This window comes from Solanum dulcamara, chromosome 4 (assembly GCF_947179165.1).
Source record: "Solanum dulcamara chromosome 4, daSolDulc1.2, whole genome shotgun sequence".
NCBI lineage: Eukaryota > Viridiplantae > Streptophyta > Magnoliopsida > Solanales > Solanaceae > Solanum > Solanum dulcamara.
In genome coordinates, this window is record NC_077240.1 from 7666523 (window position 1) to 7685761 (window position 19239).

The 19239-nt window shown below is 36.6% G+C and overlaps 2 protein-coding genes across 2 annotated transcripts; one reads left to right on the forward strand and one right to left on the reverse strand.

The window, feature by feature from the left end:
* The first annotated feature begins 490 nt into the window (after positions 1 to 490).
* LOC129885911 (KH domain-containing protein At1g09660/At1g09670) lies at positions 491 to 13062 on the forward strand. The gene is made up of 7 exons (XM_055960387.1): positions 491 to 905; positions 1790 to 1875; positions 4685 to 4830; positions 10449 to 10583; positions 10672 to 10788; positions 12330 to 12473; positions 12571 to 13062. The coding sequence occupies exons 1-7, from the start codon at positions 802 to 804 to the stop codon at positions 12727 to 12729; spliced, it is 891 nt and encodes a 296-aa protein (XP_055816362.1). The 5' UTR covers positions 491 to 801; the 3' UTR covers positions 12730 to 13062.
* Positions 13063 to 13180: 118 nt separating this feature from the next.
* On the reverse strand, positions 13181 to 18447 carry LOC129885912 (uncharacterized). The gene is made up of 3 exons (XM_055960388.1): positions 18210 to 18447; positions 14942 to 15217; positions 13181 to 13671 (listed from the first exon to the last, which is right to left on the reverse strand). Exons 1-2 carry the CDS (start codon positions 18274 to 18276, stop codon positions 14976 to 14978), a joined length of 309 nt encoding a protein of 102 aa, XP_055816363.1. The 5' UTR covers positions 18277 to 18447; the 3' UTR covers positions 13181 to 13671; positions 14942 to 14975.
* Positions 18448 to 19239: the final 792 nt, after the last annotated feature.

The window sequence follows — 19239 nt, forward strand, 5'->3', positions numbered from 1 at the left end:
CGAAGGGAGGAAGAAATTTTTTGAGGGGTAGGCTTTCATATTCTCCTTACACGAGACTCTTTTCATGCAAAGAGAAATACAGTACCAATTGTGATCATATGCGGAATGCAAATTTAAGAATATTATGCTTCAACTTAAACAGAATAAAAGTAACCATTAACGCATTAAGAAGAATGTATGTTCAATAGAAAAAGAAATATTATATAATTTAGTAATATAATGATGGTAATATTAAAAAAAATATTAATGCCAAATCTATATATGAGAAGATTCAAGTTTTGTATTCTACATAAATAAATATATTATACGAAAAATTAAATATTGAGAGTAAGAAAAACTTACTACTATATAACATGCAAAGTGATTTTAGTTCATTTAAATTTAGGGGTTATCAAATAATCAAAGGAATGTGCTATAGTCAGTCAAATTCATTTGTTTCAAAATTAGCTTAAATGTGTCATTAATGAAATGCTTACTATTAATTGTAAGATTTTGTAGATAAAAAGAAAATATATGTGATGGTGCAAAAAAGTCTACTCCATTTGCACACCCTTTTGTGAGTAGCAGCCATTAGTGTTTATAGGAGTTTTCCCATTGAGCAGTCCCTTTCTTCCTCCCCCAACAACAACTCAAGGTCCAATAAAGGGGGAAGCAGACTGAAGTCTCTCTTCCCCTTTTGCCTTGCCATCAACAGCTGCTCACAGAAAGACCCTTTTGTATCTTTGTATAACAGCCATCAACAGTTTGTATTGAAAAGTTTGTTTCTTGACTAAAGATTTTATTGTAGAATTGGTTTCTTAGATGAATTTGGAAAATAGAATACATCCTGGTAGTTACTTCCAGTACTCTCCTACTGGAATCCATGGTCCACTTCAGAGGTCATCTTCTCTTACAGATCGTGAAAGGTCAAATCTTGATTCTGTTTCAGTAATTATATTCTTGTTTTCAATCAGTTTTCGTAATTTCATGCTTTCTTGGAATGTTGGGTCTGGATCTGTTTTGTTGGATATTGTGTTTTCTTGTGATTTCTTGGCTTTCTTGGCTGTCTTCTTCTGTTAATTGTCTATATAGACATCTTTGAGTCTACAAAACCATGATAATATCATATCTATGATTGTAGGATATTGGTTTCTAGTTGTTTTTACATGTGGTGACACTTTAGGATCCCTTTCTGTGGTACAAGTTTCCACAAGATGCAAGGGTAAGATCCAAGATTTTAAGCCAGTGTGTGCAGGGTGCCACTGAACCCACAACTATTTTAATAATTGGTTCAAACTTAAATATATAGTTGTAATATTTCTTCAGCTACGCATATTTACTTCAAGATGAAAGCAGTGGTTGTGCCTGCATCTACTACCTTCAACATGCATCAGGTCGTAACCAGGTGGATCCAAATATATTACCGTGCCACTTCCCCTATACTCTACTAGCCTCTAGGCAATTGTTGAGTCCTCTCAATTGAATAGGACACATCCTGATAGCTACTCTTTATTTGATTTAAGTTTATTCAAGTTCTCGTTTACCAAGGAAAGTTTCTCGATGTCGAGCTGATTTTCTCAGTAACCTCATGTAAAAGGTCAAGTAATGTTTGTCGTAAGACAGTTGTATGTTTAACCACATGTTAAGTCCATCTCTGCTGCCTGATTAGCATCTACAATGGGCTCTATTTCAAGCGGTCAATTTTTATCAATAATTGAAATAGAGTATACCCTATTACCATTACTTTCCGTGTCAGCGCTAGATAAACCTCTCCTTATTAACATGTGATTTGGCTGCTTGCGAATGACAGATATTTGGCAGAGTTATTGGGGGAGAGGCAAAAATTGGGGCCATTCATGCAGATACTTCCTATATGCAGTAGGCTTCTAAACCAAGGTAGTAAATTGTAACCATAAGAACTTTTTACAATAGTTCTGGGCGTCTTTATGTTGGAGCAGAAGTTTCTTTCTTCTGTTGAAAGCTTTTTAAATGTATTATCCCAACAAATTGTTGAATTGTTTGATGACAATAGCCTGAATAGTTCATGTAAATAAAAGAGGTAAAAGATCGCATAGTTCAAACACCAGTTTCGGGCGGGCTTATCCTGTGTACAAAGTGCTTCTGGCTGGTGTAGGTGAGTGGGCGATTGGGCATATACTGTTCGCAATATATTCCCATAGCGTTTCTGCAAAGAGGCAGTTTCCACCTTTGAACCTGTATCTACAAGTTACGAGAGGAGCAACTCTACCGTTGCGCCAAGGCTTGCTCTCATAGTCAGAACACTCTTGGAAAAATTGACGTGTTGCTACACAAGATTCCAAGTGAGTAGAGGGTCTTAAGTTAATATTTCTTTTTTCCGTTCCTCCACTTCTCCACCAATCCAGCATGAAGAAGAAATATATATATAACCCCAAAACGTAAACGTACGAGTCTCCATTACACCTTTCTTCAGACTCACCTAGATATAAGTTAAACTTCCAGCAATTGCATGTTCGGCTGCTACACATCATATTTGATGTTCCTTTTTTGTACACACGTGATTAACAGTCCACATGGAGAAGGATTTACAGTCTAAGTATATTAAGGTTTAATAATATAACGGCATAGATTGCACTCTTTTGTGCTTTCTGATCTCCCAAATGTAAAGAACACGTAATTCAAGTACTTTGGAGTTGAATAATTTGATGACAAAGATGGAAACATTTGTTGTTTCTGGAATGGTTTTTTTGTCAACAACCAATAATTACAAAACAATATATGGCGAAGAAAGTTCTCCTGATATGCCTAAAATGTTAGACTTTAATGGTAGAATCATTAATAGATGTTATTTTGTTAAGTTTAGGAACTTTTATTGTCTTGATCAGACTGTCTTATGCAACTACTCTGATAGAATTGAGTTTTCTTTTGAATGTTTAAACATCAGCAAATGTAATTCTAACCCACAGATTTGTTTTGTGATGCAAATACATGAGTTTTCTTCTTAAGTTAAAGACAAATCATTTGACCTTTCCTTTTGCTGAATGTTCGTAATCTTACCCCCGTTACACATGACGCCTTATTGGATGTTCAATTATTCTGACTGCGTAATAGCCAGAAATCAGTCACTAATGGAAATTTTTTAAGTGCCATGATTTTTTATGATAAAATGAAGGTGATAAAGTGCAAGTCGGAGGTTTGTAAGCCTATGATTGGGCGGTGGAATCTTAATAGGCTAGGGATGATTTACTTATCAAGAGGAAAAAAAAGAAGCTAAGGACTGATTTGTATTAATTTGGGTTTTTTGATTTGTATGGAAACAAAACAAATAATCATGATTTATTGATGCTACAAATAATGCTTTACAAAGAGGGAGAAGATTGAGACAAAGATAAAGAATATCTGTTGTAGGAGTCCTTTGGTAATCTCCGGTTACACTGCTCTAAGTTTAATATTTATTAATTATTATGCACTAAATTAGCTAGAAAAGCTTCACCAAAGAGAATCAGAGTGTCCAAATCTATTGAATTCAAAGAATCCGTCAATTTTTTGGTACTTTTCTTATTACCTATTGTTTAGAGGTTTTAATATGGTAATATAAGGCAACTTCTATTGGTTGACTTCTGAGACCGGGAGGATTCTAAGCCCAAGTTGCTCGGACTCGGGTGCGGGTGTCTGATACGGGTGTGGATCCAGAGGTCTGATCCTCTACGATCTAAATTTTAAGATTCGGGGATACAGATCCATGTATGGATACGGGTGCAGGGATTCGGCTTAAAATAATTTAAATATCTAAAAATAGAGTTATAAAAACTAAATTGTGAGATAATATGCGGTAAACTTGAGGAGAAAATATTGATCAAGAGGAGAATCCTGGAAGGAGATAAAAGGAAAGGGAGTGACAATAGAAATTTATACATACAAGGTACTCCATTTTGCTTCAATTTCACCTTGGTTTTTATTTTATACAGAAATCATTCAATCTTTCCAGAATCTCTCCCTCGAATTTGGTCAAAGTACCCAAAACCGGTTGACCAGATCTCTTATGGATCCCACACCCACACCACGTCGTGTCGACACGGGTGCGGCACCGAAAGTGAAGAGTCCGAGCAATTTAGTTCTAAACTAAGATGTGGACACTATTATGTAATTAACTAAAGAATCAGTAAGTGGAATAGGAAAGAATTATTTACCAAATGCTAAGTTACCAAACAGAAGTCTCTAAGTAGCTTTTCTGGATGCAACATTAATAACTGTAAAAATTCAAATCTACAAATCAAAGAATTTGATTGAAAGCCTGACCCGGACAATTGTCTGGTTTCCTCTTTCTTCCACTTATATTCGGCATCATTATATAGTCCTGGAATAATGGACTTTTTGCATCAATACAAAGTTTGATGTCGAGTTTGACCCTGTAGCTTTATATTTTGCTCTCTAACTCGTGCGTTTAACAGTAGACGAAGCAAGGGCTTGGGACAGTAGTTCTAGGGAAAATGATTCATTTGGGTTCTCTTTGCATGCTATTTTTTCAAACTTCATATATGGGTAACATTACTATGTGTTCAAAAGGGATGAAGGTGAATTTGGTTAAAATGAAGCTAAAATGGTGACTTATGGATGGCTTGGTGAATCCACCATTGCGGTCTTAGCTGAAATCTTGTGAAAAGTACATTGAGGGAAGCATCCAATTAAGTGACTGAATAAGGTTTTGGATTTCTTACTGCTGCAGAAATCATGCGAGCAACAACATTGTTGTCAAATCAGTTCATGGATCAGGAAAGGATGGGACAAGAGAGTCCACATATGTGGTCAGTCAGTCAACATATGAATGGAGGTCAGATAAATATGGGTGCATGGAGTGCAATGCAAACTGAGGTATGATAAGCTTCTATCCTTCCTGGAGGTTAGCTTAGGTATGTATGGCTGTTATGGGTCATACTTTGGTATGTAATTATGTCACGACTGTTGTTCTTAATGTGGTCATACTCTTCCAGACTTGTTCTTATCACGTAACGTGTTTGAGCTAGAGTTATTAGTATAACATTGTTGATAGGGGTGTCAAATGGGCGGGTTGGGTTGAAATTGAGAATATTAAAATGGGTTGAAATAAAAATCGGGTTGGGTCATGACCCGCCCAAATTTACTTTGGGCTCAAATGGGTTGGGCTCAATTGGGCTAAAACTCGGGTTGGGTCATGACCCGCTCAATTTGACCCACTTAATCTCAATAATTTTAACATATTATTATTTACCTTTTACAGCCACAAATTGAATTTCAACTGAAGAAAATAGAAATAAAAATTTACAAATGAATAGATTAATCCTAAAAGATATAAAATAGATAATAATTCATACCTTTAATATGAGAACATACATAACACCAATGCAAATAAAGAGCCTTAAAACGGGTTGAAATTGGAGATTAAGTTGGGCTCAATTAAAGATTCTTTTAAAATGGGTTTAGGTTTGAATGGGTTGAGATTGAACCCAATGCAAATTATCTTGAGCCCAACCCATAAAAGTTTAGGCGGGTTGGGCGGGTTACCTATATTTAGGCTCATTTTGACACCCCTAATTGTTGATTTCAGTAAATATGAATTTTTCTGATTCTCAAACTATGCTTTGTTATAGAAGTTAACTAGTTTTTTTTTGTTGACTAACTGATTGTATTACCAAAGTAGCAAAGAAGTACAGAAGTCTTACAGTGTTGGACAACTAGCCCCAAGCACTGATGGCAAAATAATCAAACTACATCAAGAGATCCACATTAACTATCTAACGTAGCCTATGGATAATCGTTGAGTATAGACAGCCTACTATTCAATCTAGGGAATAGAGAGCCCCTGCAATGGATTGCTTGAACAGCCATCCTTACTAACACATCAGGTCCTCTACTCTTCTGCGGAAATGACGTCATGTTTCCCTCCTGCCACACCAATTATAGACAGCATGCTAAATCCAATCTGTTTAGGATAGCGTGCACTGACTTGCGTGCCACTAGCATGCCTAACAGCCCACATCATTTCTTCATGCGACTCCAGATATACCCTTTGAATGCCCAGCCATGAGAGCAGCCTATCCAAAATGGCAGCTGAGTACTGGCACTTGAAGAACAAATTGTCCAGGCTCTCATCAGTGTTGGTGAAAAGAAGGCAGGACATATCAGGTAGAATACTCCATTTGGCTAACCTATATTTAGGCAAAAGTCTTCTTCAAACAGCCATCTAGGTGCCCCATGGTTGTTGCATAGTAACTTCATCCACTCCACTATAGTGTAGTGTCCCCCTCAGTTTATAGTGGACAGTTTGTGTGCTGAATTTAGTCACAGCAGCAACATCCTGCACCTCATAGTCAGCTGCTTCCAGAGTTCTTTTGGCATTGAGGATCTTTTTGATCATCCATGAGGCTTGGTTGTCATGCCACATTTCATGTACTGTCACCCTTAATGTAGTAGGTATGGACCCATTGGATCCATAACTTGTCCTTTTTCAAACACAGATTCCAGAAGTGCTTACAATTGGCAGTTCTATTCCAATCAGTCATGTCTAAGAAACCAAGACCACCCGCTGTCTTTGGGATACATAACTTTTCCCCAAGCAATCAAAGACTTTTTTGAGGTCTCAGCACCCCCAGTCCACGGGAATCCTTTTTTTTTTTTTGAACTGGTAACCCAGCCAACGGGAATCCTTATGCAAGGACTCTGCTAAATGGATCATTTTCTTGGGCAGAATAAAAACTTGTGACCAAAAGTTTTTGACAGAGAACAAGACTGATTTGATTAATTTTTTTTAAATTGGCAACGTTGTATTCCTCAACATCAATGATATGTTGGAGACATTCAAAAAGAAGCAAAAAGAGAGTAGTAGGAAGCTACTTACAGAGATCCTAACAAATCTACTAGTTCTAATTCATCTATTTCTATCTTTTTACACCAATAATAAAAAGATGCAATAAAATTCCATGTAACTTTATGAATGGAATCGGACCTATCTTCAAAGCTTCTGCCATTTCTCTCTTTCCATACATTCCACCATATGCAGTGTGAGATGATTTTCCACCATCTCTTCTGGCTCTTGCTCCCTCCTCTTCTAATCCAGCAACTCAGCAGATCTGCAGTGTGCTCAGGCATGGTCCATCTTGTGTTAGCGAGGGTAAGATATAAGGCCCATAGCTGTGCAGTGAATTTACAATGCAAAAAGAGGTGATTGCTTGTCTCTTCTGTTTCACCACAAAGTTGGCATCTGAAACTATAGTGCGCCTCTTTTTCTTCAAAACCTCCTGTGTTAGGCAAGCCTTTCTTACTATTAACCGGGTAAAACATTTTACTTTAGTTGGAGCTATGTTTTTCCGGACATTGTTCCCCAAAAGTTGTTGTCTTCTGTTTTGATGTGCATAACTTATCTCATAAGCCCTCTTAACAGAGAATTTTCTATTATTTTCATGCTTCCATCTCATAGAGTCTGAATTTGAGGTAGTGCCTGAGAAGTCCTCTAGTAGAAGAAGCATGTTGGCCACCCTGTCCACCTCCCAATCATTCAATATCTTTTAAAAGAAAGATCCCATCCATGATCAGTCCAACATTCTTTGAAAGTTCCTTCAGGGTTGTTGCATATGATGAATAAGTCAGGAAAGGTATCCTTCAAAGGGTTCTGATTGTTCCAAGCATCTCCCCAAAACTTTGTTTTTTTCCCATTTCCCAATTTCATAGTCATGTTCTCTTCTATCTCTGGCCAAAGGTCTCTGATTGTTTCCATAGGGCATAGAACTAGTATTGCTACACCATGGGTTGTTCTCACCATATTTAGCATTGATGATCTCCTTCCATAGAGCCTGGTCTTCTTCACCATATTTCATCAGTTGGCTGTCATTCTGTCTCCTCAGATTTGATTAATTGTACTCTACCAGCATAGGATAGGAATCTAGAGGTCCAAGGCTTAATCTTGTCTATCATCTTATCTGTAAGGGGCTTGTACTGAATCACTGAGGTTTTCTTTTAGGTGAGAGGTATACCTTGGTACTTGAAAGGAAGAACACCTTTTGTAAATCCCAGAAGTTGTCGTATAGCTGCTTGGTCAGCCACATTAACACCTCCAAAATAAATGGAGCTCTTCTCAGTGTTTGCCACAAGACCCAGAAGCACTAGAGAAGGCAGTAAAACAGTCATTCATCATAGAGACAGACTTAAGGTCACCTCTGCAAAAAAGCAACAAGTCATCTGCAAACCCAAGGTGAGTAATGCACAATTTCTCACATTTGGGATGAAATTTAAAATCAGGTTGCTTCTTCAAGGTTTTCAGCCTGCCTATTCAAGTATTCCATGGCTAATACAAAAAGGAATGGGGACAAGAGGTCTCCTTGCCTTAGACCCTTCTTGGCATGGGAATGGGTGCCATTAAAAGTGTAGAATGTGAAACTGTGGTGACACAGATCATAATCCAGCTTATGAACTGTGTGGGGAAGCTCAAAGCCTTGAGAACCTGTTGTAGGAAGGTCCATTCAATGGATTTATAAGCTTTCTTCATGTCAATCTTCAGCATACACCTAGGTGAGATCTTTTTCCTCGCATACCATTTAATGAGCTCATGGCTCATGATAATGTTATCAGTAATCACGCTACCAGGGATAAAAGCAGATTGACTTGCATCCAACAACTCATCCATCACCTTCTGCATCCTGTGGGTCAGTATCTTTGAGATAAGTTTGTATAGAATAGTGCAACATGATATTGGCCTGTACTCCGTGATCTTAGTTGCGTTCTGCACCTTGGGAATCAGTGTTCTTGTAGTAGGCTAGCACATTGATCCTGTGGAGAAGAATCCCAAGACTGCATCAGTGACCTCCTCTCCAATACCCCCCCCCCCCATGCCTTTTGGGAAGAGCATGCATTGTAGCCATCACAACCAGGAGCTTTTGAGTCCCTGCCCCCTTTTTGGAAAAAACGACTCCCACAGCTTCATTGGTCTTCTGCTGGCTTGGCAAAATCTGAACTGCACTAGGCGAAACTATCTTTCTTGAGCTCGCTGAGTTACTAGGTCCTCCCATCACAGCAGGCGTATTAGCTTTTGGTTTAGCACTTGATAATGGTGGCCAAACTTCAGTGACTGAGCTTCCTTGGTCCGGTACTCCAATGGAACCTTTTGCACCATTCCCTTTTCCTATGGGTCCTTTCGCACCATTGCCTCTTTCCCAAGCCTGCATGTTCTTCCCAGGTCCAAGATCGTTAGGTTGCCCTTTGCGTGGCCGTCCTCTGGCCATTTCTGGTCTAGGTGCAAATTTGCTCACGTGCGCCAAGGGCTTTCAATGGAACAGTGCTAGTGTGCGCCGAGAGATTTTTCTGAGCACTTTTAGAAGTTTAACTAGTTACTCTATCTTTTAGCATACTTTTAATTTTACATATCAATTGGAAGTGAATTATCTTATGTGCTTCCTTGGAGACCAGGTCCACGACATACACTATTCAAGCATTTACAAATTATAATTGACGTTTCTCCTTTACAATAAATGTGGAAAATCCAAGCACTATAATTGATGTTTGTCCTGTACGGGAGCAGTTTTAATACTATATGTGGAAAATCCAAGCACTATAATTGATGTTTCTCCTGTACGGGAGCAGTTTCAATACTAAATGTGGAAAATCCTACATACACATACACTTGTGCAAGTTTATGTCTTGAATCACAAGAGTTAACTTCCTCAAGATTCTATGTGAATAATGATTTGTGTATTTGTAGCTTTATAAATGTATGTGTTTGAAAAACCATATTTGTAGCTTACTTGTAAGAATTATCCTAAGTTTGTATCATTGTCTTGTTACTCCTTATGACAATTACCTAGCTAGATAAAAGGCTTCTGTATGTAGATGCACTTCAGTTGGATTCACTTTCTTAAGCTCAGGAAATATTGAGCTCAATTTTGTAGTTTCACTTATCTATTTAGCTTGAGCCTTAGAACACTATGCTTGTTCGCAAATGTTAGAAAGAAATGTAAGTACAGCAGGTGGAATTTTCATGCATCGTTATCGATAATAGTAGCTTTGTAGAGAATGGTATTGCCAACTCAGTGCCAGAGTTTCAGCATTCAAATTTACTGTTTTAACCTGTGTTTTTATCCTTATAATATGCCATCTAATAAAATTCTCAGATGTTATTACGGACTTCTTGCTCTTCCCAGAAATGTAATCTATCCTTGCCACGTGGATTACTTTAATGAAAATGTAACCCCCATTTTTCCTCCCACTCGTTGTTTCCTTGTCAAAGCACAAAACATAACCTAGTTAGCCATAAATAGAAAGAAAAAAAGTTTAGCGCTTCTTGTGGTGTTAGTCTTAGTCAGGTATTGTAGGAGTTGTTACACTCCTACTTCGCGTTACAGATACTGTAAGTAGCTTTTGATAATATATTTGTTGAATCCATCTTCATACCTTGAAGGAGTTTGAATAACTGCTCACGGACATTGCTGGAGGATTTACCACTTGATGTTTTTTACTTGCTACAGGAAAATAGACTTCTCCAGAAAATGGCACCATTTCAACCTTCCCCTCTGGATTGGCATGTTGTGCCGGGAACTGCAACCACTCCTGTTGTGAAGAGAGTCATAAGACTGGATGTTCCTGTGGAGAATTTCCCAAATGTATGTGAACCTTATTAGGGTGGTGTTTCATGTTGCTCTGTTTCTTCCTAAATTTGAAACAGATCTTGATCAAGTTAAAACCATGCAGTATAATTTTGTCGGTCGAATTTTGGGACCACGCGGGAATTCCCTAAAGAGGGTTGAAGCCATTACAGAATGTAGAGTCTACATCAGAGGACAAGGCTCAGTCAAGGACTCTATCAAGGTATTGGTCCCTTTTATTCTTCTCACTCAATATGTGTTGTAAGAGTAAGCTTGAATAAACTTAATATTTACTATGACTTGCTTCATGAGGGCATAGTATGACTCTATAAGAGAAGTGTTTTCTGTCACACACACACACACACACATCCTTTGTTTTTGTCTGAAAATGACGGCTCCGAAATGCTTTGTCAATATAATGCTTAATACTTATAGTGTATTTTTTGAGTCTTGGTGGACAAACTTACCTGGTACTTGTGTTGTTGGAGGTAGCAAGTAGCTAAAAGATTAATTGAGATGCACACAAGCTGGCCTAGGCACCATTGTTATCCAAGCAAAAAATAGTATAAACATATCCGATTTAGTGGTGTAAATTAGTTGTTGTGGATGTTATATTTTAACTCCAAATTTACGGGCAAGGGTTTCCACTGATGCCACATTCATCTCTTTATCTTTTCTAGAGCCATCATCTGATGGTGATTTGCATCTGTCTTTCCCAACTAATAGCCAATGAAATCTTTATAGGTGGAATGGTGATTTACTTGGTCCTAAGAAATCACATCATGTGTATTATTCAGTCTTTCTGTCTTAAAATCATTCTACTCTACAGGTGTGAAGTTTTCTGCCTGAAATGTGCAATTGATTATTTAGGCAAGTGCTGAAAATATCAAATGCCATAGTCATCTCTCTTCTGTTTTTATCTGAAGATGTGGTTAACCATGACCAATCAAATTCTGCCAACTATTACAACGAGGCTAATTGCTAAGCTGCAGAGAAAAGCAAGCAGTAGCATAAATTAAAAATTTACGCACCCATAGGTGTTGTTTGGTGGTCAATGAAACTGGAATGGACCATGGGAGACCAGGGTTCAAATTCTAGCCGAGGCAAACATTACTAGGTGATTTCTGCACCATCTATCCAAGTGTTGGTGGATGGAGTCACATAGTACTTGTGTTGTTAGGAAGTACTAAGTATCCTGTGGGTAAGTCTAGGTGCACATAAGTTGGGCTGGACACCACTGTTATACAAAAAAATCTAAAATTCAGTTGAGGTGTCAAAATGATAAGTAATGCCAACTTTAGGGGGTTGCCTATGTATTTGGCCGCCTGGTAAATGAAATTGACTTCAAATATGGCATTCTCATGTTGCTATAGCAGACATGGCTTGTATCTATAATATTCTAGTGACCTCCATGTGTGATTGAAAATAAAACCTGACACATGCGATCCTTGGGTCTTTTTTTCAGTCATAAATAAATTTCAGGTAGGCAATTTTTAATGTGCCTAATAGTTCTCTGCAAGCCAACTATGTTGGACAACACCTCTTTTAGGTTTTGATGTCTGAATTTTGTCGCTGACAGATATCTTCTCCAAATGTGTATGAAAAGTTCCATTGTTTTTTTTTCTTGTATAGTCAAACAACCTATCAGACATCATTCTCATTTTAAAAAAAGAATAATTGTTTTAATGTCCTGAATCATTTTGTTGTCTAAATGACAAACTAATTTTAAATCGCTTTTTGCATTGTTCTTTTTCCCTCCTGTAGGAAGAGAAATTGAAAGATAAACCTGGGTATGAGCACCTTAAAGAGCCACTACATCTCCTGGTGGAGGCTGAATTTCCGGAAGACACCATTGACTCCCGCATTGATCATGCAGTGGCGATCCTAGAGAACCTGTTAAAGCCTGTGGTATGAGTTAAAACGATATAGCTGCTATTTGCCATCATTTGCTTCCAACTTTTATCTAGCCTTTTGACTCTTTTCTCCCTCGTTTTCCCTCTATCAGGATGAATCTGTAGATGTTTATAAGAAGCAACAACTAAGAGAATTGGCCATGCTAAATGGTACACTAAGGGAAGAAAGCCCAAGCATGAGTCCCCGAATGAGTCCTAGCATGTCTCCGTTTAGTAATACAGGAATGAAACGAGCAAAGACGGGAAGATGACAACTAATTGCTGAAATGCTGATTGTCTAGTGATCGAAACAGATCATAGCTTATCTGCCTGATTTGTAAGACTTCCCTAGTTTGCTTCTGGTACAGAATGCAGGAATCTCAGACAGATTCTTTAGATATAGGCGTAATGTTTTCTCTTTTTCTGTAACCATCTTTCCTAGAGGTATTGACCTTTAGTCTTAATCTAGGTTTAGTGGTCAATGTGTTAAATCAACCAAAATAATCTGGGTTCTTATTCGATACTCGTGTATTATTTAAATTATTGCAGATCAACTGCTTTAACTTCTGAATAAATATATTGAGAAGAACAGAAGTTTGACATGATATGCTGAATATTTTGCTTTAAATTATACTACCAATACTTTCAGTTCCTTGCTTTAGGGTCACACTGAAGTTAGGTTCTAACTCTAACCTGCAGTCTTGTTTGTTCCATGACTTGTCCTTTCATCTTGTAAATATAGTAAAATTTCCATTGATGAAGTGTGGACTTCTTATTTAGGGAACACAATATCTAACACATGCAAAGAAAAAGAAATTTTCAAGGCCTAGCGATACATCAGAGGGTACAAAAGCAAATGTGCACAACTTGGAAGTACAGTTTAGCTCATTTGAGCTTTGATGAAAATTATTCCTCAATTTTCAAAGCCATCTAATAAGCTGCAAACACCTACTACACAACTATTACAGAGTGAACTTGAGACGGATGAATTACAATCCTCATTTTGGAGGGTGACTTTTGGCAATATCTGTTATCCATCGATCTCTGTTCCCTAAAACACAGAATGCATGATAGTTTTGGTTCTGCTAATACTGATACATATTTCTACAAATTGTGAAATGAAGATTTCTCTTGATTTATGCCAATATTCTGGAATCAACCCAACCCATTGTCATCATTGAATCAAGAATCTGGATTTAAGATATTCCTTGCATCTGCACGCAACAAGATGATATCAGGTAAATAGTAATTGAAAGCAAAAATGAGATGCAATAAGCCAATAAGACTTGATCAATCCAAATAGTTGACAGCCTTTGCATAATATCACAGTTTGAGCAGATATAAGATACAAACAAATAACATATCGGCATTCAAAAAGGAATAGAAAAAGACACTTCCTCATCAGCGTGACCACTTCATGTCCACACAGGCTGACACTCAAGCCTAAACAGTAACATGATAATATAACAGCCAAATTACAAAAGATCAAAAGAAACTATGTAGACTATACCACAAGCACATCAACAATTGTCCAGGCCCTCCTGGGGAATCACCCCTAGGAGTCAAGACCAAATCAAAGCACACAGGGAACTATGTTACTGATAAAGCATAATGACAGGGACATATAAGCTCATGCTTATAAAATCTGATACAGGCACAGGCCATAACATTTGTAATGAAAACTATTAGAGCATATATCCCAGTCATTAAATTTACAGAGCATATATCGTTTGCCAAAATAGACGACCTCAACACAGAATAACTGAAAATCAGGGTAAAAGAATTTAGCAAAGGAGAAACATAAAATTGTGTTGCAGTGTCATATTTGACAAAAGTAAGCAAGCCACATATCACTCATCTCGATACAATTTTATGATTAGCTAAAGGGAACTATGTTACTGATAAAGCATAAGAACAGCAAAGAGTAGATAGCTTGATTGCCCGCAACTTGGTACTAAAAGGAAATAGAAGAAGACTGTACAAAAAGATGAAGCACCCCACAGAAAATATGAACAGTCAATTGACATTTCTATAGAAAATACCAAAGCATATAAACTTATACGAAAAGATGACTAAAGACTACCCATATAGCACATCTATACAGTAATAAACATTAGGAAGGTGCACAGCAAATTGGATGAACGAGCTACTTTGCTTAGGTATGACATCAGTAATGCTAGATAAAAGCATTTTTCATATCATGCTGAAGTTTTTGCATAAGATTACTTACAGAAACAGCAGAACTACATAGTTTAAAGTTTAAGCTACAATTTTTCCATGCAGTTGATCAGAGTTAGTATTTTTGAACATTTTGAGACACTCAAAAAAGCCCTAATATCTTCTTAAATGGTAGGGTATGTGCTCACAACATTATGCTCATTCACCAAACAATAATTCCAAAATTCCATGTAAAAGCTAGGAGTAGAAAGCAGAGCAACATTTCCTTCTTTTAAATTTCCAAGAGAGTACAATAAGGAGCCTCACCTCAGTACATTGATTATTAACATCTGACAAAAATTTAATCCCGAAGACCCAGCTCAAGCTCAAGCTCATCATCTTCTTCGAACAACTTTAGCAGACGAGCATACTGCTCTTCACGCTTCTTCTTTTGCCAAAACTTGAAAAGGAAAAATGATAGAAGCACTATTGCCACAAGGGCAAGGCATACAATGAGTATAGTTGACCCAGTGTTACTGCTGGATGCAACATGAGTATCAACTTTCGTTCCATTTTTGGGGTTTAAAGAATCGTCTGACAAGCCTGAAAGTGAAAAAAACACACATATAAACAATCAAACTGACAAAATGAAACCAAATTCAAGTATATGAATACTTGCTATAAAAATGTAACCGTAAACAGGTTTGATGGGGTATGTTCCTGGGTATCTTTGAACAAAATGGGAGCTAGTTTTTTCAAACATATTGATTCCATTTCAAGGACAGACAAATTGTGGAACCACTAGTTGAGCTCAAACCTTTTACACAACAACACTGAAAATGGTGCTTGATTGAATCAAATCTTTTATGTCCCAGAAACATAGAAAATGGTGCTTGATTGAATGATGTGGTGAAGAGAATGCAAACGATGAATATTAGACATATAGGATTGGATACTAAATTCACAAGAAGCAAACGGTGGAACCGGGAGCAGTCAGGAGTCGAGGTAAGGGATGGACAAATAGATGTGTCTACGCCTTAATTAATGGAACCATGTCATGCCAGTAATGGAATCTACTATTACTTCATCAAAAATAAATAAATAATGGAACCATGTCTGGGTAGTCAATACTAGTGGATTGAATGTGCAAGACAATTATGTAAGCTTGAGTGTGAAGAAATCAACAAAGACAGTGGTCTCTTTCTACAACGCCCAGCTGGGACACTTTGATTATGATAATGGTCTGCTGGCATAGTCAGAAAGATTATCCTGCAGTGATCTCTCATGTAAACCAGAATGACAGTTGGCCATACACAATTTCCTTGTAAATTTTGCAACTTCAACAGCCTACTGGGAAGTGCTTCAGATTTTTCCCTTCCACAGATAGCCTTTTTATTGGTGAGTGCTTAGGTGAACTTGTCAGCATATTTGGCAAATTGATTGGACCAATCCAAAGTTTCATTGATTGGGAGTGGAGGTTGTGATTAACTCTGGGCAGAAAAGTATGGCCTATTGTTCCCACCTACTAGCAATCATTTACCAAAAGTTCTTTATCAAAAAACAATCATTTACCAAAAGTCAAACTATTAACATGATATTTTCATTACCTTTTCAGATCTTTTTCCATTCCTCAATTTCTCCTCCATTGTCTACAAATTTGAGGTCTGCCAGCGAGATCAACTTAACAACTATCTCCTTAAGAACATAGTTTTCTCACTGTCCCATTTACGAGCTATAAGGGAATATACCTAATTGGTTGATTTTTGCATGTAGTTCTACTCAAAATAGTAGTGTATTGTATACCCTTGGAAAATCGGAAACTGGTAGAGACATAGCAAACACAACAAGCAACTTTGAATGCTAAATCAGCAATCATCACCCTCTTGTTTTATGCTCAACAGACTAAGCTTTTGTCTAATAAGCAAATAAAGATGTGTACTTCAATAATGTTCTAGTAACATGAAGTGATGTCCAAAAATGGAACTTTTGTCTCTTCCTCTGTTTATCTCAACGTCCTTAGGTTAAGTAAAAAAGACTGCTGCTTTATCCAAAAAGCAAAGAAAAGAGAGAATTTACTGTTTTAACTGAGATTTCTGTTTATCTATTTATTTATTTAACATAATAAGTTGCTTTGGTGGATTCTTCTTCTAGCTCCTAACATGTCTATAGAGAATACTTGCTACTAACCAGATTACCCTAACATATTTGGTTAGCCTTGGAGGTTAAGGGTACTTGTTTCATGCCTAAAAGGATAAACTAGATAAATAGGCATGGCCCCTCACAATCAACTTAAACTCCTAGATACGATGGTCACATAGTTCAACATAATATCAGAACAGACTCAAGAGTTCAAGTCTTGTTGTCGCTTATTAACAAAAAGAATTTCCGCGTGCTTGGCTAAAAAGAGTGTGTCTTGCATGTGATGGGGGTGTTCCCTAACCTAATATAAGAACAAAAACTTTTAAATAAAATGATCTTACAATCCAAATGCCAGTAAACTGCATTGAACTAGTATTGGATTATCTCTTATAACAACAACAACATACCTCGTGAAACCCACCTAAGATTATCTCTCATAGCAAGAACAACATACCACGTGAAATCCCATAGGTGGAGTATGAGGAGGGTAGAGTGTACGCAAACCTTACCCCTACCTCGTGGAGGTAGAGTGGTTGTTTGTAAAAGACCCTTATCTCAAGTAACACAAATCAAATTAGACTTAAAAGGAGAAAATATAAGTAATGAAGACATCACAAATAATAGAGGAAGCATTCTAAAGCATACAGAGAAAAGGAACAGTAAATACAACAAATTAAAACGATAACCGAAACACAATCAACAATATGAGTAGCAGAAACCGAGGGTCGAGAAACTACGAGAATGGTCCTAATGCTACCTGTATGCAAGGAGAAACCTATCTCATTGGACAACAAGATGATACTCAACTACCTACTAACCTACCGCCCAAAACTACTTCCTCGGTAAGTTGGACATGCACATATCTTGTCTAAACACCTCTCCTAAAGCTCACCACACCCAACCTGTCACACCTTCTTATTGGAGGATCTGCAGCTCATCTGTTCACATACCCGAACCATAGTTATTCATTTCACACACAAAAAAAAGAATCTGAAGCTGTAATTGAGTTGTTGTAACATCAAGACACGATCATCTTCATTTTCTTGAAGTTGTCACAAGACTCCATTTTTCTCAAAATCATACAGAATACAGATAAATGAAATGACGAATGACAATTAGAAAATGACAGGAAAAGCAAAAGTAAATTAGGAATTCTGCAACACCGGACAATTAGCTCCATTTTAGCTTCTTACGTATGCAATTTTTATTCTTTTTATGCTTGATTACCATTTTTGTACGTTTTCAATTACAATTTAAGAAAACAAAAGGTTAATGATATCCGAATTGAATCCAGATCGATACTCGACTCTCTTATTTCCGATTTCCAAACTCATCATGGACAAAACGGATCTATGAGAAACATTTACCAGAACGAAATAACCGATTAAAACCATCATATAACTAAAATTGAATCGAAAAAAAGGAAAAATCAAGATCTGGGTGAATGAATGGAAACCTGTGATGAATTGATGAGAAAAGGAAAGGAAGAAGAGAAGAAAGGGAAATGATGAGACTCCTCTCATCTCCCTGTTTTGCTTTTTTATGTGTATGCCTTCTTTTCTCTCTCGCTATCAAAATCCTTTTCTTCTCTAATGCTAATATTGCACGCTTTCTCTATGCTTTCTTCTCTTCTTCTTTTTTTTTGGTTTAGAAAAGAAATATCTTCGTCCTTTTTCTTAGTACAATATTTACCGTTTAGACATTAATACTACAACTCTTTAAATTTTGAAAATTTCGTATAGCAAATAAGTTAAAGAGTTCACATCTAACCTATTCATTTTTTTTTTAATTTCGTACCTAAGTTATTGAAAGTATGAGTTTCATACCCAAACTGTCACTTATTAGTTTGAAATGTAATATGTTCTCTCTATTATTTTTTGAAAAAACTCTTGTCACATGGATAAAATATTTCACCTTGACAAAAATTAGATAAACTATTAATATTACTTAAAAGTTAAAAGATTAAAGTATATCTATCCCCAAAAATATTTTTTTATAAAAGAAATTACTTTTAAAAAAAAAATTATTTTTTTTTAAAAATTAAAATATTTTGCTTACGCACTCCACCACCTCCCCCCGCCCCCACAATCCCCATTCTTTTGTTTTTTTCATTTTTTTTTTTTATAAAATATTTTTAAAAAATTCATACTTCACCCCTCCCTACACTCCTTTCTAAACAATGTTATTATTTTTATTTTTTAAAAAATAAAATTATACCACCTATCTAACCATCCGCTCTTAATTTATATTTTTTAAAATATTTTTTTTGTTTGTGTTAGATATGTACACATATTTTTAGAGAAATATTTTTTCCTACTTGCGTACTAAATATAACAGAAATAAAAAAATTATTTTAATAAAAGTCTTGCGGCAAGTAAAAAAATACTTTCCTAAAACCATATATATATCTAACACAAAACGAGAAGAAAAATTGAAAGCTGAGGGTTAGGTAGGGGGTAGATTTTTTTTTTTAAAAAAATAAAAAT

Coding starts and splice junctions, on each gene's coding strand:
- LOC129885911 (XM_055960387.1), top strand. CDS start 802: ATGAATTTGGAAAATAGAATACATCCTGGTAGTTACTTCCAGTACTCT. Junction 1,876..4,684: donor CAGTAGGCTTCTAAACCAAG/GTAGTAAATTGT, acceptor TTACTGCTGCAG/AAATCATGCGAGCAACAACA. Junction 10,789..12,329: donor CAGTCAAGGACTCTATCAAG/GTATTGGTCCCT, acceptor TCCCTCCTGTAG/GAAGAGAAATTGAAAGATAA.
- LOC129885912 (XM_055960388.1), bottom strand. CDS start 18,276: ATGAGAGGAGTCTCATCATTTCCCTTTCTTCTCTTCTTCCTTTCCTTT. Junction 15,218..18,209: donor TTCTCATCAATTCATCACAG/GTTTCCATTCAT, acceptor TTTCACTTTCAG/GCTTGTCAGACGATTCTTTA.